Below are 25,511 nucleotides of genomic sequence, written 5' to 3'. Positions count from 1 at the left end.
CAGAGGCGGAGCTTCAAATGATGCTATAAGAGAGCCCTGTACTTATTTCTTCATCACGTTTCCCCCAACAACATGAATATAAATAATGAAAGAGATTACAAAATATATTATTTTACTGAAAATTAAATAGATTTTACAGATCATTACTGAATTATGGTTTGAATAGATTATCAAGAAGAAAAGGGGAACAAGCTGGAGTGTGTTGTCTCGAACCGTTCCTCTGATTATATCACTCCCTGTGATCATAACAGTGTAATTAATTCACAGTGTTTTAGTACAGGCTGTGTGGATCAGTTCCCACTGTGGGTTCCACTTTGATAACAGGCACAGTAGTAGGTGGCAGAATGGGACTCTTTAACTGACTGGATCTTCAGGTGAAACTGGTTCTCCTTCCTCGAGGCTGAGAAGTCGTCTTTCTGTGGATGGTTGTAACCTGCATCGACTGCACCGTTACTCTTTTGGATGTCTAGAATCACAATAAATGGTTCTCCCTCCTTCTTCTGGTACCAGAAGATATATGAGCCACACTGATTAATGTTTTTGCAGCTGAAGGAGACACTCTGATCCTGTGTTCTAGTAAATGAAATCTCCTGCTCCAATGTCTGCCCTGAGACTGAGACTGCAATGACAAACAGAAGTTAGAAGCAATTACAGGTTTCAACACGTTTTATATTAATCATATATTAAAAGTCGGATGTTAAAAGTCACAATTTTCATGCAGGGATTTCCAGTTGCTTAATGACCTCCCTCGTCAGTAGATAAAAATATTTTGTTGATGGACACTTACCTAAATACAAGGTGAAAATAAAATAAACCGAGCCTAGAGACATTCTTAAGTGTTCTCTGTGGAACTTAAAGATTGTTTTCATTTGGATCTAAGAGGAAGATCTGAAGTGAAACAGTTACTTCTTCCATGTGACTACTCTTAGAACACTGAATGTCACTTCCTGTGGTTGACAAAGAATTACCCACATTATTTGATTTCCTACAAACTAATTGTCTTTCATTTCTTTATTGTTTCAGAAATAATTTATTGAGGCCATAAATATAGTATATAAAAATAGTTACCCATCCCCCTGATCTGTGTCTATTTGTAGAAGTGAGACTGATTTCAATGCAATTATGGAGTTTAATTATTACTGATTTCTGTTAATTAGTCTTGACTCAAAAGCAACATCTAATAATACCACTGTGTTGTCAGGAAACATATTTTAAATACTGTAATAAACAATGATTGGCCTACAAACATAAATACATACTGAAAAGAGTATGCAAAACCCTACTAACTTGATCTGTGTTTGTGATATTTCTGATACTAAATTACTAGCATTTCTTTTTTTTCAATGCAGAATACTGTGGCATTTTGCAAAACAGTAAAGGTATTTTTAAAAGGCAGTTGACATCTCAAAATATATAAACATTAATACAAATTATATTATGCCATCAAAATTACAAATAGATTCTTACATAAAAATTACAAATGTATTAAATATTTTGTAAAAAACACACCACTGTATGTAATGACACACAAACATTTCAAGAGAAAAGTATGTATATAACAGATGATTCTGTTAATAAAATGCAATTGTTTTGTATTGATGAGGACTGCATTTCAAGTGTGAATGTGTAAATGTGTGAGCGATTGACAACTTCAGTTCCAAAAACGGTTGTGGTTCCTTTAATAACAGTATTGCTCCCCCATCTTGTTCTCCACAAGATGGTGCTACAACACACAATAAGCATATTATAATGCAGTGCTCACAAATGTTCAGACAGGGACCACTTTGGTCAGTAAGACAGTGAGGGCCACAAGACAAAATAATGCAATGGGAGGGCAGGTCATGGGTCACACTGAAGGTCACTAGGGAGGTTGCAATGAAGAACAGGGCAATTATGTATCATGGTTTCACAAATCAAGTGGAATAAAGAGATTTCTGATACTTTATATTTTTGGCTGTAGGATCTGCTATCGCTGATGTTTAGTTTGTTATGAATTAAAAGCATTTTCAAACCATGCACAAAAGTTATTATAAGTGATGACATGCTGATCATAGCAAAGAGCATGACCATGTCAAATATCCACTGACATAAACATGGCTAAAACAGTAACACATTGCTTTATGAACTAGAATCAATGGTTAATAGGAATATGTTTACATAACAACAAATAATAAAATACAGAAACATATACCAAGATTTGATTAACCAACTTTACTGGAAACCACTTATCTGTCACTGATCAAACAGTACGTATGTCACCCCCATTGTCATTAGCGAGTGATGAAGTGTGAGAAAAACATCCTGCTGCATGTAACCCAAAATAAAAACTGTAAATCCGTCTGTGGTTAAGCCGCTTCATTTCCAGTAAGTTCTGTCTACGCCTCTGAGAATCATCTAAATGTCTTCACCACATTACCAGTATGGTATCACCACAGTTTGATCTGCCCTGCACCTGTTTGTCAACCTCGCGGTCCACGACTATTGTTTTCTGACAACAGTTGTGACTATTGATGTTTTGCACATTTTGTACCCTAGAATACTAGTTCTAATAACTATTATGATATTCATAATGGTGAATAATGTTCAAAAGATTAGCAGATGTAGTCTAATGTCACCCTATGGCAAGAAAATTAATAAAACATTTAAAAGCTTTTCTGAGACAAGGTGGAAATGTTTACTAAACTACGAGATTGAATTACAACACCATTGCATATGACTTGTGCCATTCTATTCGTGCCTACTATATACACTATGAAAATAAACGCTTTTCTAATATTGCCTATTTAAATCCATAAAAATGAAAATCAATTAGTCATGTCTTTTAATAGAAAAATCCTGCTAATATGTAATTCTTTTCATGAAATGTCTAATAACCAAGGTAGCCTGACATTACATAACATGCCATTTAAGCATTGTTCAGCAAATACAGTATTTATTACAAAGCATTCATATTGTTTCTAGATGTCATTTGATCTAATATATTGTTATACATTTTTTGCTAACTGCCAGTTTCTGTTGTGGTAATATCACCCTGTACACAATATTGAAAGTGTACTTGGTGACAAATTGACCTACTGCTCTGCATGCCTGGATGGTATTTAGCAATTGCTAAATACTACACGTTAAACTAGTCAATTTCAAACAATTGGCTACACTAACAAACAACCTAAACATTTGCTGACAAAGTTAAATGACTGTCTGTGACTAACCTAACAGAAAGGTGTAGTCTATGGATTTAATGAATGCTATTCAAAATGCCTCTACATTGTGGAATCTGAGCATTAACAATTACAATGTGAATGTACGTTTCATTGTAGGTGAATGTGCCTAGATAATGAGAACAACAGAAACCTCTCTGTTTAGATTACCTCTCTGTAGGTTGTGCTCTAATGACCAAAGGAATGTTTACGATGGCCATTTGGCATGGGGGTTACTGTCTTGGAAACCTTATCTTTGCTAGGTAGACACCCCCTTCAATGTAACAGCTTGTAACCAACATTACAGTGAGAAGAGATTGACTGAGATGAGATTGAGGTTGTGTAAGGAAGACCAGGTCCGTAACCTCATGAACAAGACTTTCTAATGCTGCAATAAATAATAATCTCTCTCCCTTGACAAACTGGTATGCTAATTGCTATAACCACTATACGAAACGGCCGATTTCTACATTATGGGTAAAGGTATGAAAATATTTAGGAATTAATACATGTAATACCAGATATATTACACCGTAAAGGTATATGCCTATTCTACTTAAAATAAATTGTGGCAACTGTTTGGATCAGCTTTTTGAGTATTTCCAGGAAGAGGTATTTTGAAAGAAAAATGACTTTGGCTTCTAGTGTTTCACAAGCACACATTTATTTTAACTTACAATAACTTTATTTTTTGTCAATTAAGTCCCATTTCTATTTCATGAAAATATTACATCCAGACAAATATGTTACAGATGTACCATGTAATTATGTTGATTATGTTCAGAAATACTTGTTCAGCTTTAGCACTATATTAAATAGATATATTTTAAAATGTCATACTTTTTAAATACATTTGAAGTAAGTATCTACGAACAACTCATCAGATTTCATAATTATTTTGGAGTAATATATATTTAGCCTATGAATATTTGTTTACAGGGTATTGGGAATTATCATAGAAGGGCAGTTATCTTTTTGTCAAATATGTTTTTTTAATTTAAAACAAAATAAATAACATATTCTTACAGCTTTTTACTACATGTCCCCCTCCACATCAATTTATCTGACACATTATACATTTTATTTTGCTTTTGAATGTGAAAAGGTAAAAAGATTCAATTGAATGTGCATTAGATTTTTTTTACATCTCTTCACAAAAGTGTTGTGAAGTGGTGTAATTCATAGCTAAACTGTACATATTCAAATTGTTTATACATTTATACAATTATATTATTTTTCTCATGATATGACAATGCTTTCATACATTGCAGAACCTTCAGTTGAGCAGAAATGTAATACCTTTTATTTATTTTTTGATGTAGCACTATAGTGTGACATTACAGGAACTCATTTTCTGTTTATAGAACAAAAGAAAATAAAAACCAAAATTAAACAACACAGAAAATATATAATGTTATTTATTAACAAATCAAAATGCAAAAAGCCCAGGAAAAAAGGTACAGACAGACAGACGTTTCAATACATGTATCTTGATATAACAAGAGTATCAGGGGAAAACTGTACTTTTGCTCACTGTGAGTGATTGGAAGAGACTAGGAAGAGGTGAATGGAAGAGGAAAATCCTCCTAGTTCACAGAGCTATAATTCAGAACTCTCCATGGTTAAAAGGCAATGTGGTGTGTCAGAGTTCTTCTCTGTATAGAGGGTCTACTTCCCATGTTCCTGAGTTGAAGCAGGACTGCGAGCCCACAGCTGTACACCAGGCTCTTCACTATCATCACTGTATAAGCCAGAGAGGCCAGATTCAGACTGAACATTGACTGGAAGGAATCTGAGGACATTGAGAAAACTGAATTTATTTAACCATATTAAAAATGTATTTAACATATTGAAATATTGAAATCACAATTTTTTTCCATTAACAATGGAATATTGTTAATCATATATTGTGTCATATTAAATATAACTTATTTGGTACATCATCAAGAAAACTAGGTACAGATTTTAGAAACCTAACTAGAGTAATTTGTACATATTATTGGTTTATCATTTAAAAATGTGTTTTACATCGAAACCATAGATGGGTAATTCAAAACATTTTAGTTAATCATGGGGCTGTATACGATTTGCCCATATCCAAAATTGCTTCCATTTTGAGATCACTTCCTGGAGATCTAAACATATTGATATTGGGTCTTAGAGAAAATGTTGAACTTTGAAAACATATTCTAAAATCCTATACACATGAGATATAAATATATTTGCTGTAGTTTAGTTTGCCATGAGACGGAGAGAAAAATTTACATTTTGGTGATTGTACACATTTGCCGTGGGTTAGAGGGAAAAGCAAGCAAAAACTATACAAATGTAAAAGAAGAAAAACCTGAAAGTGACAAAATTAACAAGGTGACCTTGCTAGACTAATTTATCATTTAATTAAATTGGCTTATTGAGTGAATGTCTGTGAAAACCCCTTGATGCACCACTAAATGCACAACCACATTTCACACATGGCACATTGTAAAGTTGAGGCTGGTGTAACTGAGTTTTTGTGAAATGGATCCCAGGCTACCGGTTGCTATCCCTGGTCAAACCTTGTATAACTTCATCTCTGGTAATGATATTAGGCTATTTCTATACAATTTGATCTTGCCAAGAGCATTACAATTGCAGGGAGAATGAGCACTTATGCCTAAAACAGCATCTTGAACAGGGTAGGATATAACAAAAAGCCTGTACCAGAGGTGTGAATAACTTAAGAAACGGTATTTAGGAAGTAGATGCCCGCAGGCATGAGGAAACAAATCAATATCACCATCACCATGGGATTCATTTCTTCCTGGTCTGCACTGGGGTATCATCGTTTCCTCAACATCTTGCTCTGAGGAAATGCAGACAAGAAACACAGAACCATTATTGCATTAAACATGTCAGTGATCAACAATGTGAGGGCACATAAGTTAACTGAAATGTATTGAATGTAATTATTTTGAACTGACCTCGCCATTGGTTAGATCCTGTAACCAAACATTTTGAAAGGTTTATATGTTATGGTAAAAAAGACAATATCAAATAAAAAATTCATAGGTACAACTAACTTCACAAATCTATATCTCCTTAAGAATTAAGACCGTAAAAACATGTAATGAGAATTGCAAACAAATACAAACTGAGGAATATTTAAAAATACCTTTTGCTGTGACTTCTGTATCGCCCCATTCATGCTTCACCAAACAGATGTATTTATCTGCCTTCTCTTTATCTACGATGATCATGCTGGTCGTCTGTTTATTGTCCGTCTGTATCAGCTCTATCTTCTCTCTTTCAGGTATTTCTACTTTTTTGCCATTTTCATCCTTCATCTTCCATGAGATCTTGACTAAGTCTGGAAACATGTCTCTAGCCAGACACAGCAGGGTGGTGTTTCCATTTGGCTCAGGTGTAGATGCTGGGTAGACCGTCACTTTGGGCTTTCGGACTTGACTCTCTGATTTTCAGAAAACACATTAATAATGTCTCATGTCTTAAAGCATTCGTTTTACATCCAGCTTTGGGATTCCTGACCTGTCTCTCATCTGATTGTGAATTTGAAGGACGGCAGCTCAGGTTGGAGAGTAAAAATATTTTTTTAAGGTGAACAAAAACATGTTTGTACACTGCAGTTTTGGATATGCGGCTTGGGTGTTTGTTCCTACACTCCCTACACTCCCTACACTCCCTACACTTTGATTTCTGTAACCTAGGAATTGCTTCCCACTTAGCGAAGACTGTGGGAATACAGTCTTTCTGTAAGACTTCCTTTTGTAATTATTACATAATTAATGGTGTTTGGTGGAAGTTCACAGAAAGTCTAAATAATAATGTACCTAGTTATATGCAGACATTCCCTTACAAATCACACATTTAGCATTGGTCAGTTAATTGACATATTATTATTATTATTACTAATATTATTAATTGACTAATACTATTATTACATTATTTTAACATACAGTTATGGAGATACATTGATAAGCGTGAAAAAACAGGTAATCCATATGGAGAAAAAACAGTTGAGTTCTAAAACTATGTGCAGCACCAGTCTGGCATCCACATCTTTTCATCTCTAATAAAATGTTTGCACATCATACAACAATGTTTTATAGTTTTTAGAAATATCAAGGGATTTTGTTAGTTGTTATGCTATTGTATTCAAGCAAAAAATATAATTATGCCACTTGTTTAATTGTTTAGTATTTTTGATAGAAAATAAGTATATTAAGTTTCTATAGTAGAGGTCCTTACCACTGATGAAGAGTTTTGAGCCAGATCCAAACTGCAAAATCTCTTGCGTCCCAGATCCAGAGTCACACTCCAAGTAAATCCCAGACAAAAACGTAAAATATTTTCGGTTCTAGAGAACTAGAATGTTACAAGGTTTTCTATATAGTATACTGTCCTACTATAGCTATATTTCAAGGTATTCCAAAGAACTGTCTAGTTGTATTTAATCAATTTCCTGGTTCAATTTCTCACAGTGTCAGATCTCCATGAAGGTTCAAAGAATGCGGTTAGATTGGGGAGGATTAAGAGAACAGTTACAATGCTTCTCAACCTTCTGCTTCACTTCCTTTGGTGGAGCTAATGCTGCAGTTACAGTCCAGGTGCATCATTATAATGAAGTATTGTTACATGCTTTAAACCTGTTCTGAAATGCTTAGTGACTAATGGCAACCATAAACTAAAATCAAAATCAATCATTTTCCTATTGCCCTTGTACAGTTGTGCTCAAAGATTTGCATACCCTTGAAGAATTGGTAATATATGTACCATTTGTAAAGAAAACGTGAGTGAGTAGGCTAAACACGTCTTTTATTTCTTATGGGATTCACATTCAACTGTAGGTCATAACAGAATGGCAAAATCATAAAACAAAACTTGGCGACAAAAATGAACTGACCCCTGTTCTACAGTCTGCATACCATGAGTTCTTAATACTGTATATTGCTCCCATTACCATCAATGACAGTGTGCAGTCTTTTGTAATAGTTGTCTATAAGGCCCATTCATCTTGGCATAATGCCTCCAGGTCATGCAAAGTCTTTGGTTGTCTTGCATGAACTGTACGTTTGAGATCTCCCCAGAGTGGCTTGATGATATTAAGGTCAGGAGACGGTGATGGCCACTCCAGAACATTCACCTTTTCCTGCTGTAACCACTGGAGGGTCAACTTGGCCTTGTGCTTAGGGTCACTGTCATGTTGGAAAGTCCAAGAGTGTCCCATGCGCAGCTTTTGTGCAGAAGAATGCAAATTGTCTACCAGTATTTTCTGATAACATGCTGCATTCATCTTGCCATCAATTTTCACAAGATTCCCTGTGCCTTTAGAGCTCACAAACCCCCCAAAAATCTATGAGCCACCACAATGCTTCACAGTGGTGATGGTATTCTGTTCACTATAGGCCTTGTTGACCCCTCTCCAAACATAGTGCTTATGGTGGTGACCATTTGGTCTCGTCACTCCAAATTACAGTGTGCCAGAAGCTGTGATGTGTGTCAAGGTGTCGTCGAGCATATTGTAACCAGGCTTTTTTGTGCCATTGGCACAGCAAAGGCTTCTTTCTGGCTACTCGACCATGCAGCAAATTTTTGTTCAAGTATCATCATATTGTGCTCCTTGAAACAACCACACTGTCCTTTTACCTGTGGGTTTTTCTGTGTATCACAAACAATTCTTCTGGCAGTTTTTGCTGAAATCTACCTGATCTTGGCATGGTGTCAAGAGACCCCAGAATTTTCCACTTCTTAAGTGATTGCTCAGTAGGGACTGGCATTTGCAAGGCTTTGGATATCTTTTAACATCCTTTTCCATCTTTATAAAGTTCCATTACCTTGTTACGCAGGTGTTTTGACAGTTCTTTTCTGCTCCCCATGGCTGAGTATCTAGCCTGCTCAGTGCATCCACGTGAGGGCTAACAAACTCATTGACTATTTATACACAGACACTAATTGCAATTTAAAAATACACAGGTGTGGGAAATTCACCTTTAATTGCCATTTTCACCTGTGTGAGTCACATTGTGTGTCTGTAAGAAGGCCAAACAATCAAGGGTATGTAAACTTTTGATCAGTGCCATTTGGGTGATTTCTGTTATTATTATGATTTAAAACGGAGCCAAACAACTATGTGACAATGAACGGCTTCATATGATCACTATCCTTAAATAAATGTCACAATATCTGCCAAAATATGCAAACTTATGAGCACAACTGTACATTTTAATTCTGCCACTTCATCCTAGGTTGATGTGGGTTTTGTCTTCCAGTTAGCTTGATTTAGGTGAGCTGGTGCAGAGCTACAATTACATTGTGAGACGTCTAGGAGGCCCCAGGAGAGAACATCTGCTCTGGGTCAATTTTAAGTTATATTGTACCTTAATTCATGGAGTTAGGTTAGATTTCCCGGCCACACAGAGACTAAGAAGACTACACTCACCACACCAAACCGCCTCCGAGCTGTTAACTGCTGCTGTAAAACAACTGCACTACTGTACTTTGTTCACCTTTCTTCATCTAGATCGAGGCATATACTATCTAGACGGGTGGGCTGTGGCATTCTGTATACGTTGTAGGGGCTTGGAGGCGCTGTCGGCGTGCCCTACCAAAAATGAGTCACTGAGGTCAGATTAGGGCCTGTGCTGCTTCCTGTGTGATAGTCACCACCTTGATGAGAATGACACGGTGTGGTCCATGGTCAAGGCAAGATTCTTTGGGGGGGGGGCACTGTGGATTTGTCAACTATGATGTCGAGATGTTGGGTGCAGACAGGCTTTCACCCGAAAGAAAGCCCGCTCCACATTGTCGAAGTTGAGCTTGAGATAGTTGGCCTCTACCCACAATTGCCTTTGTAAACTACAACCCTGCGTAAAATGTAAATAAGAAAAATTTGAGGCCAGCAAAACAAAAAGTTGGGACAGAGGCAACAAAAGACTGGAAAATGTGTGTATTGCTAAAAAACTAAACATGGTGGAATATCACAAAAAGTATTATGTGAATTGGCAACAGGGGCATGTTAGTAACATGACTAGGTATTAGAAAATCTTTTCAGAAAGGATGGGTCTGTCAGAAGTGAAGATGCAGAGGGGTTCACCACTCTGTTGAAAGACAAATAGTGCAACAATTTAAGAATAACTTTTCTCAATGTAAAATTGCAAAGAGTTTGAGGATCTCATTATCTATAGTACATAATATCATTAAAAGATTCAGAGAATCTGGAGAAATCTCTGTATGCAAGGGAGAAGGCCGAAAACCAATATTGGATGGCCGTGAACTTCGGGCCCTCAGACGGGCACTGCAATAAAAACAGATATGAACAGGAACAGGAACACTTCCAATGAACATTGTACCTCGCTAATATGAGTAAAATATAAGTAAAAACTCTACAATGCAAAGAAGAAGCCATACATAAACTAGATCCAGACACTCCGCAGCCTTCTCTGGGCCCAAACACATTTAAGGACTGAGGTGGAAAACTGTGCAATAGCAAAGTTTATGGCAGTGGATCTGCAGCCTTGCCAAATAAATGCCAAAGTGTAAATAGTTTTATTAAAATAGACATAGTTGCCACCAATTAAAATGTTTTTACATTGCTTGGAAATGCGTGAAATAACCCGATAAAGGAGAATACGTAATGGAAAATACATTTTGATGAATGGCAACAAAATTTCAAAAATGCTACAAATTGTCCTGATATTGGACAAATTAAAAATAAAATCCCCTGAATTTCCATGTCTGGAATATCCATGTATATTATCCATGATATTCCAGAAATTCCATGACCAGTGGGAACCCTGTAACATATGTACAATGTGTTTTTTATTTACAAAACAAGGCCTGGTTTTAACAGCAGTGTAGTCATCACTGAAAAAACTTTGATAATCGAAAATTGAGTAGAATCATGACCTAAAAATCGAAAGTCAAATCGAATTGAGGATTTGGGGAATAGTAACACCCATGACAGTCAAATATTTACTGGATTGCTATTTTGCCATGGTTATTCAATCCAAAAGAAAAACTAGCAGGGGCACTAAAAATAGCTAACAATGTTAGCTAGTTAGTTACTCCATCTAAAATTATTCTGATGACATGAACATTATAACAAACAGTTTAGCTATTAATAATTTGCCTTTTAGGTATGGTTTCATGTTTTCCAGCCTCAGTAGCTAATTTATGCTCAGTAACTAATTTAGTCCAGTGTTTTCATTTGTACAATGACATGCTACTGTAGGCAAATATTTAGTGGAATACAACATTGCCATGATTATTTCATTAAAAAAAACTAACTAGCAGAGTCAATAAAAAATTGTTAACAATGCTAACTTTAGCTAGCTAGTAACATTAGCTAATGGAAATATGTTTTACTCACCTCAATTTAAGCTAACATTAGTCCATCTAAAATAATTCTGGTGATATTAACATTATAACATACGGTTTAGCTAATAATAACGTGACCTTTTAGAGAGTCATTCTTTCAAGTCTCGGTAGCTTATCTATGCTCATGTAGTTTACTTAATTCTCTATTTACATTTGTACAATGATTTGCTAATATAAGCAAATGTTTTGTGGAATGCAATGTAGCCATGATAATTTCGTCAAAAATATTTGCTAGAAGAGTCTAAGCTAGCGTTCGTTAGTCAGTCAGTCTAAGCTAGCGTTAGTTCAGCTTAAATCATTCTTGTGACATTAACTTTGTAACCTATACTTTGCCTAAATTAAAACAAAATCTAAGTTGTGATTTAACAACAACACATGGGTAGGCTATATGCCCATGCCCTACCAAAGTCAACATTTTTGCAGTAAGAATGGTGAGGGGTTTTACCAAAAAAATGATCATCTGGAAAACTGTTGGTTTTATTGTTGCCACCTGTAAAAGTATTTTGAACATCAAAAATTAAACAATTCTAAGATAAATAGTTTGCTCAAATAGAGCTGGAGAAGACTGATGAACTTCCATTCAGTTATATTGAACATAAAATGTGGCTACATTTATTACATTCTGAAAATTTCAAACAACTACTGTACCTAGTTACATTGCTTGCTTACAGGGTTTTACTGCTCTGATAGTGTCAGTCTTTTGAAGTTTCTATATTTATCTGATGCACAAAATTGTATTATAATACCAATTAAGTTATATGTCCTGAAAACGATTGCAATGTAACATGCAATTCAATTCAGTTTGGCCAAACAATGGCGGCATAATAGCCATAACACAATATCTGTTGTTCTTTGTCACACAGTGAGATTACATTTGGTACACGTGATCAGGGTTGTGATTTTACTTTGTGTGAATGGTGTTTCAAGTTGGCAAGGTGGAGGCAACTATATGAAAGGGAAAACCGTAGATGTCATATTCCTTGCTACAATGCATATAATTTGAGAAAAATGTGCAGTCTGGTTAGAAGTTGCTTCAATGCTGAAACCAACTAAATGCTGCTTAAAGATTTAATTGTTGCTTGATTTTTTTCTCTTCCTTATAGCACCGAATGTGCCTATACCTTTTTCATTGAGTAAGGCGTACAACTGAATAGTGTGCTTGTCCCATCTACTGTACTGTAGCTGTATTAACTGTTCGTTGCCCTGTATATCGGTGGCTGCTAAATTATAAAAATATAAAATGGACGGTCTGGCACGCAGTACGTTATGTCACCACCACCAGGGTGTCAGAAGGGGACAAGGAGAGAAACAGGAAAGCATATGAGGACATGATGGAGAAAAACATGTGCAGACATGTGTAGGCATGTTTATAGTGAACTGTGGAGAAGGATGATCTTCTCTATGTCACCTGGTATGAGCGACCTGCCTGGTTAGACTCAGTCTAAGTATGTACAGAGCCAAAGACATTATTCTCCATCCCTGAGGGAGAACCGGAGGATCGGACGGCTCACAGTCCAAGGCAGCGTTGCAGAGAACCTCTCTGACAAAGGGGAACCATGATAAAACATGATTGGTCAGGGTTGTCCATGCATGTGAACCCTATTCAACCGGTACGTTTTTAATTCTAGAAATAGTGGTCATGTTGATTCTCTGAGTTGCATAATCTGGATCCCTTCAGATCAGCTTGGGTGACAGACTGTATAATCTCATCCCCTCTCACCTTCCTGTTAAACAGACTGCATCACCTCATCAATCTTGCCTTGCTTGTCTAAAGTTTTAGTTTAAACAAAAATAGGGGGGTCTGGGTTTGCCAAAAGCTGTAACAGACCAAGATAGCGGCTGTAGTAGACTAGCCCTGTGTGCTGGAAAACCTTGGATAAGGTACTGTGGTATATATCCTACATGGATAAGGTACAGTGGTATATATGATTGGCTTTTGTCCAATTATTCTCAGTAATTCTCACTTAAAATATATTTACACTAGAATATAATTTTCCAAGATACATTTTTATAATATACCACATCAGTAAAACCAGAGTCGAAGTATACAATATTGACAAATGGTAGCAGAAATAAGGTAGTCAATAGGATTGATTTGTGTAATGTTTTTTAATGGAAGGCTTTATTCGCTGGATGGCTAATCAAGTGGATTTCTCAAAGTAAGATGAATTCCATGACGAGTCTGGCTTTTGGCTAAGATCAAGTATAGCATTTGGGAAATCCCCACTTTCCACTTAGTAACAAAAACCCTGTCACTGTAAGATAGTTTTCTGCACAGTGAATCAATTGCTGTTGTCATTGTGGTTATGGAAGCTAGCGCAGTAGTAAGTGCCCACATTATCTGTCTTGAGACTAGGAATTCTTAGAGTGTATAATGACCCTTCTCCCTTTTCTGCTTGGTAATGATCATAACCAGGATCCCTGGTCGGTTTTCCACCACCTTTATTCATAAACAGGATCCTTGTCAGAGCTTCGCCGTCTTTTTGAAAATACCAGTAAATGTTACTGGTGCTGAAGTCCGTAGCTCTGCATTCAATAACACCAGATTTGCCCACGGTTCTGGTCAGTGTTATCTGCTCCTGACGCAGATTCACTGCTTCTGCGGCTATAGGACAGAGAATAATCATTGTGTGACTACAGTGGAAACTATATACTTCAAATATAATTTCATGACCGAGCTGAAAGTATATGAACCTTTAGAGCACCAGACACTAAAAACGATCATACACTTACCAACTACAAAGATAGAAATAAGACGCAGTGGATTCATGACCATCCTGAGTTGCAGGCCTGCTGTATGTCTGAGATGTTATGCTTGACTGGTAAAGCTGTTAATGGAAGTGACTCTAATGAGGTGTACCCCCACAGAGATGGAATAGACGATTCTTCTCTGTATCGGTTTCGTAATGGAGCATGGGTGGCGTCATCAAGGTCTTCATCATGTGAAGGTGGTCTATTTTTCTTCTTGTCCTTCTACACATTTGTCTACACACTACTCTTTTGGATGCCTGAGCAAAATCTGCACCTTTTAGGACTCAGTTAAGTCCATGAAACCTAGGGATTACCTAGGGGTTTGGGCATATTATAGGTACAGAGGGGCTGTTCCCCTTGCTGCCCTAAAGTCAGCCACCATGGCCTTGTAATGGATGCAGCCTTCAACTGGAAGCCAGCTGAGTGTTTGGAGGAGTGGGGTGACATGCGTGAATTTAGGAAAGTTGAACACCCTATTTCCCACATGGTAGCAAATGCACTGTTGTGGTAAGGTAGTTTTGTGCACAGGGAATATATTGAGGTTTTCACTGTGGGTATCAAAGCTAGCGCAGTAATAAGTGGCTGCATTATCCTTAGAGAGGCTTGGGATGGTCAGAGTGTATAACGACCCTTCTCCCTTTTCTGCTTGGTAATGATCATAACCAGGATCCCTGGTCGGTTTTCCACCACCTTTATGCATAAACAGGATCCTTGTCAGAGCTTCGCCGTCTTTTTGAAAATACCAGTAAATGTTACTGGTGCTGAAGTCAGTAGCTCTGCATTCAATAACACCAGATTTGCCCACGGTTCTGGTCAGTGTTAACTTTTCCTGATGTAGATTCACAGCTTCTGTGGCTATAGAATAGGAGCATATGGTGTCATCATAGAAATAACTGTATATTTAAAATATACTTTAATGACTGTACTTAAGTATTTAACATTTACAGAACCAGAGACACTAATAAATATCATATACTTACTGACTACTAGGATAAAAGTAAGCCAAAATAGACCCATGGTTGTGCTGAGATATTTGCTCCCCTTTTATGTGGCATGTGTCAGATGTTATGCTTGACGGGTAAAGCTTTTAAGGAAGTGATTCTAAGGAGGAGTGAATCCATAGAGATAGCAGAGGTTCTTTTCTGTATCTTTGCTCCAGTATTATGGCACATGAGCATCAATACTATCTTCATCTCCCACTAATGCCACTAATATGAGTTGTTATACACACTAGGCTAAATAAATCTTCAGCTTATAGGGCTCCATAAAGACTAATGTAATTAAATCGTAGGACATTGAGTAGTGCAAAATTTGATATATATGATGCTGGACGCTGGTCCCTGTGCCTGTGTTTTTGGTTCACTTTTGTTTTTGATTTGGATGTTATGGGTTGCTAAAGCTTATTTGTTCTTTGAAAGGAGAGGGACCGATGTACCTGGACAAATGTAGTTTCATGACATCAGTTAAAGGCTATTGTCAGCCCAACCCTCTGAAAATCTCTTTCTGAAATCTAAGGATCCAGATCTTCTGATTCCTCAACCAATTCGATCAACACGATGATGTAGCCTGTGTCTCTATTCTGAATGGCTGCTGTAAAATAGTGTCAGCGATTTAAAGAAACTTTCAAAAATACTTCTAAGGCCATTTGTCTGTTGGAATGCAGATCTTGCACATATAAAACAGTCTACACATGGCTTTGGGCAGAACAATTGATGTGATGTCATTGTTTTAGTTATTCTGCTTTATAGCCAAAGCAAATGTTGAATTATTCCAGACATTGGAACTGCAGCCACTCTGTTCAGTGTAACAGGGTGAGTGGTGTGACCATTCTGATTCCAGACATTGGAACTGCAGCCACTCTGTTCAGTGTAACAGGGTGAGCGGCGTGACCATTCTGAGTTGGCAATTTTCAATCACATGTATTATCATCACCCCCTTGGCAGATAGTGTAGTTTTGTACAAGCCAGTACTCTATGCCAGGACTCGCCATTCATCCCAAAGTTGTCAAAATCGGACTGGTGGCATCTGAGATGGCATGTGACACACAAGGACGGCAGTGGGACACGCATCCATAGTCCCCCAATTTCATCACGCGGTGGAATTGGACGTATTAGCAACAGTTTTAGTAGAGAATTTGCTTGGGAGGCGAACACTGTGGGAGTCCAGGTGGGCACAGTAGTAGGTGCCTGAGTTATTGGTCTTTAAGTCAGAAATCATCAACGTGTACGTTTGGCCGCCGACCGCCGTCTCCACAGTGAACTTCTCGAAACCAGGTTCACTGATCCACCGTTTATTTTGTTTTCTCATCTCCGGCGTTCTCTCACTGCCGGTCGCCATGTACAACACCCGGGTCAAAGTCTCTCCCTCTGGGTGAACGTACCAGTGGAGGTAAGGACTGCGGAGGTCTTTCACATGACACCGGATGAGAGCAGTTTTGCTGGCTGCCTTGGTCAGGCTTAATTCTTGCTGCAGCAGTGCATTTTCTGAAACTGTGCAGAATGTCAGATGAGCAGTGGAAGGATGCTTATGCTTATTTTGCACATAAATATGGGAAGGCAACCTTCCCACATTTGGGAATATCATATTCATGGTAAACACTGAATGTCAGCACTTAAGATATTTGAAAGGCACATGAATGACTATGAGTGGATTGAATGCTAGAATATATCTATGCCCATGTTCATCCAGGGAAATGATAGATATATTATACCTATAAATATAGGTATAATGTCGGTAGTTCATTTAAATCAAAAGTGTATTTCTACCATCAGAATAAGCTCACCCTGAAAATTTACTTACCCAGGAAATGGAGAAAGACTAGGTACAGAAGAGCTAGAGCCATGTCTTACCTAACTGCACTTGATCACGGTCATCAGTGCACTGTTGAATGTATGCACTGCATGATATGTAAGAGAGAGTCAGCTACAGAGTAAACTGTCATTGATCCTGTTCCTACAGTAAGCCTCCCTTCAGCACCCTGATGGAAGAGAAGTGTGTGTTGATTCGAAGAAACTGGACCAACAAAGAATGATACACTGTTATTTTTATGATTGAAATGAATTCCATTGATGCAGCAGGAAATACAAGTATTTTTACGTGCAACGGCATCACTTATTAGTGTGTGCGAATTTCAGTTTCACTCTTGGAAGCGAACTCTAATTCAAACAAACCAGGCTAGTGAGAGTCTTGTTTACTCCAACTGTATGACATGGAGCTCTGTCATTAAACACAATGCCTCTGCTTGTCAGAGGCCTATGATGATGGTTTGCACTTCTCTCTCCTGACCTTTGTAGCCACCATCTCATTGCAATGGGGGAATAACAGTAATGTGTCATTGGTAAATAGCCAGACATCAATGCTAATGGCGTGTGAGAAATGCCTGTAAGGACCTTGCGCCCTCTTGTGGCACAGAGATGTAACTTATCACTAGGGGTTTATCTTGGAGAGGTACAATTATATTTCAAAGCATCAACTGCACCTGTAGTCCAGCACCGGTCCTGGAATATAACTGAAGTACAGCCCAGAAAGACAACATCCTTGGAGACAGATCTCCTGATAAGATACTTTAGTGATCCACTTACTTTGAGGCGAATTGTTTTTAAATTACTCCCAGCCAGAGATATCGACATGTCTGCCATGTTTTGGATGACATCGGTGCTCGCCATGGTATTGTACAGGTGGATTAAGCCTGATATTAAAGCAAGCATTAATATAGAGGGTCCATGAATTGGCACGTGTGACCATGAGTAAACTGCGGTATGCCATCTCTGAGGCAGTCTCCAGCTCTTTATTCCTCAGTGGTCAAGCCTCTCCCTCTAAGACACTGACTTGGTTTTTCTTATGTTAAAATCCCAGTGCAGTCTCACCTGACTGTCCTGTTCTCCTATTGATATGTCCACAAAATCAGGTCAAAATAGCTTGAAGAATTATGAATTCATGAAAATTGTCCTAATAACCTTAGAGCTGGTTAAAACAAACGCTTAGAACATTTCTTGTTCAGATGGGATCGGACATTTGACTTCGATGTCACAAATTTGGTCTATTTATAACAAACCAAAAAATGACTGTTTAAGGGGGTTAAGGTGTAGGTCATCCTACCTGCCAGTCAGAGCTGTGTACATATATTGAATGTATTTTTAATAAATGAACATACAGTGATGACTAGACATACAGTGAAAACATAATTACCAAGACTGTGCTAAGACTTTAAGATGTTCATCTTTACTGTAATCATTAGTTACCTTGAAATGTGAAATACTTCAATGAGTACACTCACTCGTTTTAAAAAGCCCTAAAATCAGACCTAGTCTCAAAACTATTGATTGTATTTAAATTATTATTATAAAAAAAAAATTGTGTGGATATTTTGTCTTTAAAACCACAATTATTTGAACACTGTAATGTAAAGGTGTAAATTTAAGTGATTATTTCAATGATTAATGTGCACATAAATCTGTTCTTTCGAGTATTTGAAATATATTTGGAAATAGGAAACTAATTGAAATTACCTTTCAGTACATGAAATAGTTGATTTGTCTATTATTATTATTATTTTATTCAAATATAAAACAAAATACTTAAACATGTATTTGGACCCAGGGACCCCAGTAAGTAAAGCATTCCCAATCAATTATGAGCTGTAACGTAAGAACTATTCTTTATTCACCTTTAGATAAATAACCACAGATATGTATATCACAAAAAAGGCTCTACAGTGAGGGCTATCTGTACGAACACAGGAGTGACGCCATATTCATTGCTATACTGAACAGATGAACTATTGGGACCCTATATAAACCAATGACATATATTGCATATCTGATTTCTCTCCCAGCACCTTCCCAGTGATCTTAAACTTAAAAAATATAAAGTTCAATAAATACAATATATCATAACATTTCATTCACAAATAAATATCTTCATAGATCTTCCACTGGTTGACTTGGTTTCTTGTAAATATGCAATTGCAGATATAAGGTGTAAGGATATACTTTGACTTGTGTTCGGGAGCTACATAGTTGTTGTTTTATATAGATATTTTACTTTGCAAAAGCTTCATCTGCCAGTTCCTGGATCTCAGCTTCATCACTAACATCATTTTTCATGCTGGAAACTCATTTGGACGTTCATTTTGATGTTAAGAACGGCAACGTCAGTTATGTTTTGGCAAGAGCACAGCACGTCTTGTCCATGAACAAGGCCAACAGATTACGCCAAAGAAATCACCACCATAGCCGCACACTCACAGCCGTGACATCACAACAGAACACTAACAATGATGCAAGGTAACATTTATGGCTTAAATGTCTCAAAGAAAACACTTAGTCTTGAGTAACACTTAAGAACGCTTCAATAGATCAAAGCACTACAGATTCTGATAAATTCCGCTGCAGAGCAACAAATCAATACAATACACTTGGTGCAGAGAAGATAAGGTAACTTTTTTTTTTGTAAGGAGGAATCTCTCGTTTTTGTTTTTCCTTGAAACAGACAGGGATTTACATGTGGAGGTCACCACAATTCCAACAAAGCACACATTAATTCGCCGCTGCTTACAGGGTAACGAACAAAACAAGTAAAACGTCTCAATTCGGAGAGGAGGGTAGACCATACTATCGCATCATGCTCATTTTACGTTATGCTTCGAGTAGGTACTAGTGTTTATCCACACTTGGTTTGGTTTTTGTCGATTGTGTTTTTGTCCCTATTAGTGAGGGCCTTGGTCTGTCTGTGTAGACGAGGTCACAGACGGGTCGGCAGACGATCGGCTAGACGCCGCCTGGAGGTCACAGACTCCCTCTCCACGTCCTGCATCTCTTTACTCCGTGCCCAGATGGTTACTCCAAGCGCTGGGTGAAGTTTTCTGGGAAGAGTCCTTGATGGGCACAGGCCCCCAGGTGCAACCAGTCGCTTTCCTTGATACCTGTTAGCCAACCCGCATCCTGGAGACCGTGGAGAAAAACAGACAATGGGTGAACTTGATACTGGACCGGCACCTACAGCAACATAAAGTTTAGCTACTCTTGTTGTGACAGTTTAAGGCAGAAATGTGCCTGCCTCCTCAAATCTCTGTTATTTTAGTGTGTATTGCGCTTTGAGGTGTGAGCACTGTGGAAATGGCTCCACCAAGTGGCTCATATGGGAAAATGCATAAAATAATCCTGCCACTTCACTGAAATCCAGCTCACTCCGGTTCATTTTGTCATTGTAAATCGCATTCATGATATTGCTTGGCTGTGAGGTATTTAATTAATTTAATACAGTGCAAAAACAAAGGTTCTGTCACCTGGTCTTCCACTGTAGCCGTGGGGACAACTAGAACTATGTCACCTCTCTTTAGGTCCAGTTCATCTGAGTTGGCAGCTTCAAAGTCATGCAGGGTCTCCACCTACACAATGGTAAATCATAAAACATCATGAGTGAAGAGTGACTGGCACAGACTGAGCAGTACAGCGTGCGCGTGTGTGCGCGTGTGCGTGTGGACCAGGGGTAACCAGAAGGGTAACCTTGTAAAGATAGCCAGGAGGGAGTCCCGGTGGGCCGTCGGAGGCGTTTATGTTTTTGGCCGCCTGGCTGTCTGATATCACTCCGTTGTCGCTGATGGCCGTTGGGGAAATGATGTCAACGATGTCACGGTCATCGTCACCTTCGTTGCTGGAGGCTGGCTCAATCACCACTGAGGGAATAGGCATCTTCTCCTGGCGAGGGAAGACAACCGTTAATGAGACACACACATACACACACAGACACACTGGAGACACTAAAATGAACAATCGGATAGTAGAATCTAGACACGAAGACAGAAACTTCTTTCTTTGTATCTACATTCCCTGCAGCTAACATCAACAAAAAAATAGAATGATTCTCAGAGGGCAGTGTGTAGTTTGAGAACACAATTTTGTTCACAAATTGTCTTGCATTTTATTTCATACAACAAAAACACTGCTTTTCAGCAAAAGGAAAAGCAATGCATTAAGAGTATGAAACATGAAAAATCAAGGAATGCAATAAGTGTCCCTAAACATTCACATAAAGTAGTCTATTCACCATTCTTTCTCCTATTCACCAGAATCTTTTATTCAACATCCCAGTAGTTTTGAAAAGCTTTTTCCATTATTCCATGACAACGCTTCATAAAAAATACCCTGAAAAGGGAACATGGTTGGAACCAAACCTTGATGGTTACAGGCGAAGAGGGACACGTGTTTCTAGTATATCTGTAGACTACAGTTTTGTCCTGGGGCCACTGTTTTTTTTTTCTGCCCATGTGGCCTGTTTAAGCTACAGTCAGGAAAGGGTTCGGAATAACGTCGGCTGATTGAATATGTACCTCATTCGGCTTAGCTTCTGCCGTGCCCTCATTGGCTCCAGTAGCCTCTTTAAAGTTTTCATCCACTTGTTCAGCAACTACAGTCTAAAGAGATATGTGGAAGTATAAATGCTGGTACTGGGACATTATAGAAAACCATTTTATAAGGAGAAGGGCAAAGGGCATGGATGGTCTGAAGAGCTAATGGAATAGGGTCAAGATCTTCTTTCTTCCTCTGTCCTCTCCTTTTTCCTCCAGTGGGTTTTGGAGGAGGCAAGGATTGAGGACCCAAAGAGTATGCAATAAAGATCTTTCCAGGGCGTTTTAGGACTCAGGCTAAAACTGTCCTTTGTGATATGATGAAGAGGTGGCACACTGAGAGGAATTCACACTGTTGACCTTAAAGGGTTGTGAAGTTAACAATGGTACCAGGATCTTATGGTTACCAAGTTTAATTCATTAGTCTGAAACTGACCACAATGTAATGTTCAAGTGATATTTCTCTAGCAAAAGCTCACTCAATAAAATACATTTGGAGGTAAAACGTTTTTTTTTCCTGGGAAATATGAAGATATTTCCATTTAAATCATACTCTTTCATTCAAATATCCTTACACAATTGTATCTTCAATTACTTAAGACTACAGCAATGTTTTTTCATCGTATATTGATGTAATGGTGAGTTCCGTTTGGCACTCAAACATTATATTAACATTTTAAAAGAATTGTCACATTGTTGTAAAAACCTCAGTCCAATTATTAATATGTGAAGGAGTTTGAAGCAGTCCAATGCAGCTAAAAACCAGATGCCGTTGGGGTGGGTTTGTTCCTCCATTTAATATGACACCACAGGGATCTATACTGTCCATACTACCATCCACCAAAGGTCAACAGCCCTGATAATGGGAATATGCCAGTCAACAGCGGACGTTGTGATTCCCTGATTCAGTGTGAGGGAAAAGTACAGTAATATCTGCAGCAGTCAATGACTCAAAGCCTCTCAGTGCATGAGAAGCAATCGGTTTGCTCTCATTCTGATACCGTTGAAGAATACGGTGGAGTATTCCTTTCTATGGTATTCAGAAAACAGATATCTATGAAATGAAGGTTCAAATACATAAATTACATTGTAGTCCAACTGTGTATGCTATGAATTTACAGAAAATGCATTGTAAAAAAAAAAGAACAAATACATGGGATTGATCACCACAAATGAATACACAGCAGGTACAGACCGAACACCGAAAGCTGACAAATACCGAAATAAAAACACGCACAATGAGGTGACAACATTCTTTTACAGTAAATGTAAGAAGTCTGGGAGCTGCAGGTTTAGCAGAGCAACAGAAAACACAACATATAATTTAAACAAAATTAACACAAGAAAACAGCACTATTCAAAACAGCACAATATATGAACATAAAATACCAACCTAATGACACATAGAGTATAACTGATGAGGAAAATATGAATGGCAAAAAGCTTGTTTACAATGTGTGAAAACAGTATCTGATTAAGGGGATCCGTTTAAGCGACAAACATCATGGTAAACATGTATGTTGGTAAACATGGTAAACATGTATGTTGGTAAACATGGTAAACATGTATGTTGGTAAACATGGTAAACATGTATGTTGGTAAACATGGTAAACATGTATGTTGCCATTTTTCCTCGTGCAGCAATATGGACACCGGACTGCTTCCAACTGTCAGTAACACTTTCCATGAATCCCACGGGGGTCATTAGAAAAGCCAACATTCTTGAATGACAGTATATCTGAGAGGTCAGATAGCTGACATCAGTTGCCATGACTTTCTGTGACGGCCGATTCAATGAAAGTGTTAGCAGTAATGCAACACATTATCACTGGTATCAGATACACTGCCATGACAGAGATTACAGTAATGCAACACATTGTCACTGGTATCAGATACACCGCCATGACAGAGATAATAGTGATGCAACACATTATCACTGGTATCACATACACCGCCATGACAGAGATTATAGTGATGCAACACAATATCACCGGTATCAGATACACCGCCATGACAGAGATTATAGTGATGCAACACATTATCACTGGTATCAGATACACCGCCATGACAGAGATAATAGTGATGCAACACATTATCACTGGTATCACATACACCGCCATGACAGAGATTATAGTGATGCAACACAATATCACCGGTATCAGATACACCGCCATGACAGAGATTATAGTGATGCAACACATTATCACTGGTATCAGATACACCGCCATGACAGAGATTATAGTGATGCAACACATTATCACTGGTATCACATACACCGCCATGACAGAGATTATAGTGATGCAACACAATATCACTGGTATCAGATACACCGCCATGACAGAGATCATAGTGATGCAACACATTATCACTGGTATCAGATACACCTCCATGACAGATATTATAGTGATGCAACACATTATCACTGGTATCAGATACACCTCCATGACAGAGATTATAGTGATGCAACACATTATCACTGGTATCAGATACACCTCCATGACAGAGATTATAGTGATGCAACACATTATCACTGGTATCAGATACACCTCCATGACAGAGATTATAGTGATGCAACACATTATCACTGGTATCAGATACACCTCCATGACAGAGATTATAGTGATGCAACACATTATCACTGGTATCAGATACACTGCCATGACAGAGATTACAGTAATGCAACACATTATCACTGGTATCAGATACACCTCCATGACAGAGATTATAGTGATGCAACACATTATCACTGGTATCAGATACACCGCCATGACAGAGATTATAGTGATGCAACACATTATCACTGGTATCAGATACACTGCTATGACAGAGATTACAGTAATGCAACACATTATCACTGGTATCAGATACACCTCCATGACAGAGATTATAGTGATGCAACACATTATCACTGGTATCAGATACACCGCCATGACAGAGATTATAGTGATGCAACACATTATCACTGGTATCAGATACACTGCCATGACAGAGATTACAGTAATGCAACACATTATCACTGGTATCAGATACACCTCCATGACAGAGACTTTCAGTCCTCAGTTCAGTTACCGGCGTCTCTTCCTGAGGAGACCCTTTAGCTTCCACAGGTTCCTACAGTTCAGACAAAGAGATGTTATCGATGTAACCTGACCACCATGAGGCGACCGCCTGAACAACAGCTAACACAAGTGCCTGTTTTCCATTGAAAATACAATGCATGTTCTGTCTGGAGATTGTATGATTTTAACATTCGGTAGATGTACTGCAGTGGTCTGTGTTTCAACAACAATTGATGACAGCTCACAATAATAGATGTGAAGCAGTTAGGCCAACTGCAGTACCTTGGAATGAGGTGGAAGACAGTACATCCTGTCTGACATCTGTCTGCTAAATAATCCACTGCTCAGGAAATTGCCTTTTATAATAAGCAGACAAGGAGGATGCATTTGTTTTAGCAATTACAGGGCAGAGCAGTGAACGAGTTGTTTGACTGAATGTGATGTTCTGTCCGAAACAACTGTTTATTGAAATATAAAATAGGTATCTTTTTTTTCAATTTCTCTAACATCACAACTTTTATGTACCGCAAGAGCACTTTCATAGAAAGAAGACAAAACCTTTTTTAAATGCCCTATTTGCGTAAAAGGTTTTGGGAATGGGGATTGGGAATCTCAGGATAATTACCAGAGTCTCCTCCAAAGGGGACTCATTGACTTCCTCCAGGGTTGGAACGGATTCCTACATACAGAAGACAGCTGATTCACATTGACAACAACACCATCCAGTTTCATGCCTCAACAACTGAAGTTCGGTTAAACTTATTCTGCTTGTTTGTTTTCATT

The 25,511-nt window shown here is 38.1% G+C and overlaps 2 protein-coding genes and 1 gene segment (V, D, J or C); all 3 read right to left on the bottom strand.

The window, feature by feature from the left end:
• Positions 1-4,602: 4,602 nt before the first annotated feature.
• Positions 4,603-15,362, bottom strand: LOC105023724 (immunoglobulin kappa light chain). Its single transcript, XM_020045554.3, has 7 exons — positions 15,302-15,362; positions 14,871-15,176; positions 7,443-7,484; positions 6,349-6,645; positions 6,158-6,175; positions 5,980-6,039; positions 4,603-4,989 (listed from the first exon to the last, which is right to left on the bottom strand). The coding sequence occupies exons 1-7, from the start codon at positions 15,336-15,338 to the stop codon at positions 4,820-4,822; spliced, it is 930 nt and encodes a 309-aa protein (XP_019901113.1). The 5' UTR covers positions 15,339-15,362; the 3' UTR covers positions 4,603-4,819.
• A 1,047-nt stretch (positions 15,363-16,409) lies between these two features.
• Positions 16,410-17,163, bottom strand: LOC105023717. The segment is given in 2 exon segments: positions 16,410-16,810; positions 17,121-17,163. Coding segments are annotated over 2 exon segments (444 nt in total).
• A 1,791-nt stretch (positions 17,164-18,954) lies between these two features.
• The window catches only part of amph (amphiphysin), a 42,371-nt gene continuing 35,814 nt past the window's right edge, over positions 18,955-25,511 (bottom strand). For 4 of the 9 annotated variants that reach the window (XM_034291442.1, XM_029116226.2, XM_029116225.2 and 1 more), the window contains 6 exons: positions 25,354-25,407; positions 24,739-24,780; positions 21,652-21,735; positions 20,828-21,019; positions 20,608-20,709; positions 18,955-20,263 (listed from right to left, as the gene is read on the bottom strand). In XM_034291442.1, coding sequence (XP_034147333.1) covers positions 20,159-20,263; positions 20,608-20,709; positions 20,828-21,019; positions 21,652-21,735; positions 24,739-24,780; positions 25,354-25,407 — 579 coding nt within the window. In that variant the 3' untranslated portion in view covers positions 18,955-20,158. The remainder of the gene's footprint in view (positions 20,264-20,607; positions 20,710-20,827; positions 21,020-21,651; positions 21,736-24,738; positions 24,781-25,353; positions 25,408-25,511) is intronic. The other 5 variants (XM_029116231.2, XM_029116239.2, XM_029116229.2 and 2 more) reach the window with 4 other exon arrangements.

The sequence above is a fragment of the Esox lucius genome, chromosome 3 (genome assembly GCF_011004845.1).
Source record: "Esox lucius isolate fEsoLuc1 chromosome 3, fEsoLuc1.pri, whole genome shotgun sequence".
NCBI classification, from domain to species: Eukaryota; Metazoa; Chordata; class Actinopteri; order Esociformes; family Esocidae; genus Esox; species Esox lucius.
The sequence above is the reverse complement of the archived record's forward strand: the minus strand, read 5'-3'. Positions and strand labels throughout refer to the sequence as shown.

Coding starts and splice junctions, on each gene's coding strand:
- LOC105023724 (XM_020045554.3), bottom strand. CDS start 15,338: ATGGGTCTATTTTGGCTTACTTTTATCCTAGTAGTCA. Junction 7,485..14,870: donor CGCTAGCTTTGATACCCACA/GTGAAAACCTCA, acceptor CTGGGACGCAAG/AGATTTTGCAGTTTGGATCT. Junction 6,646..7,442: donor CTCAAAACTCTTCATCAGTG/GTAAGGACCTCT, acceptor TCTGAAAATCAG/AGAGTCAAGTCCGAAAGCCC.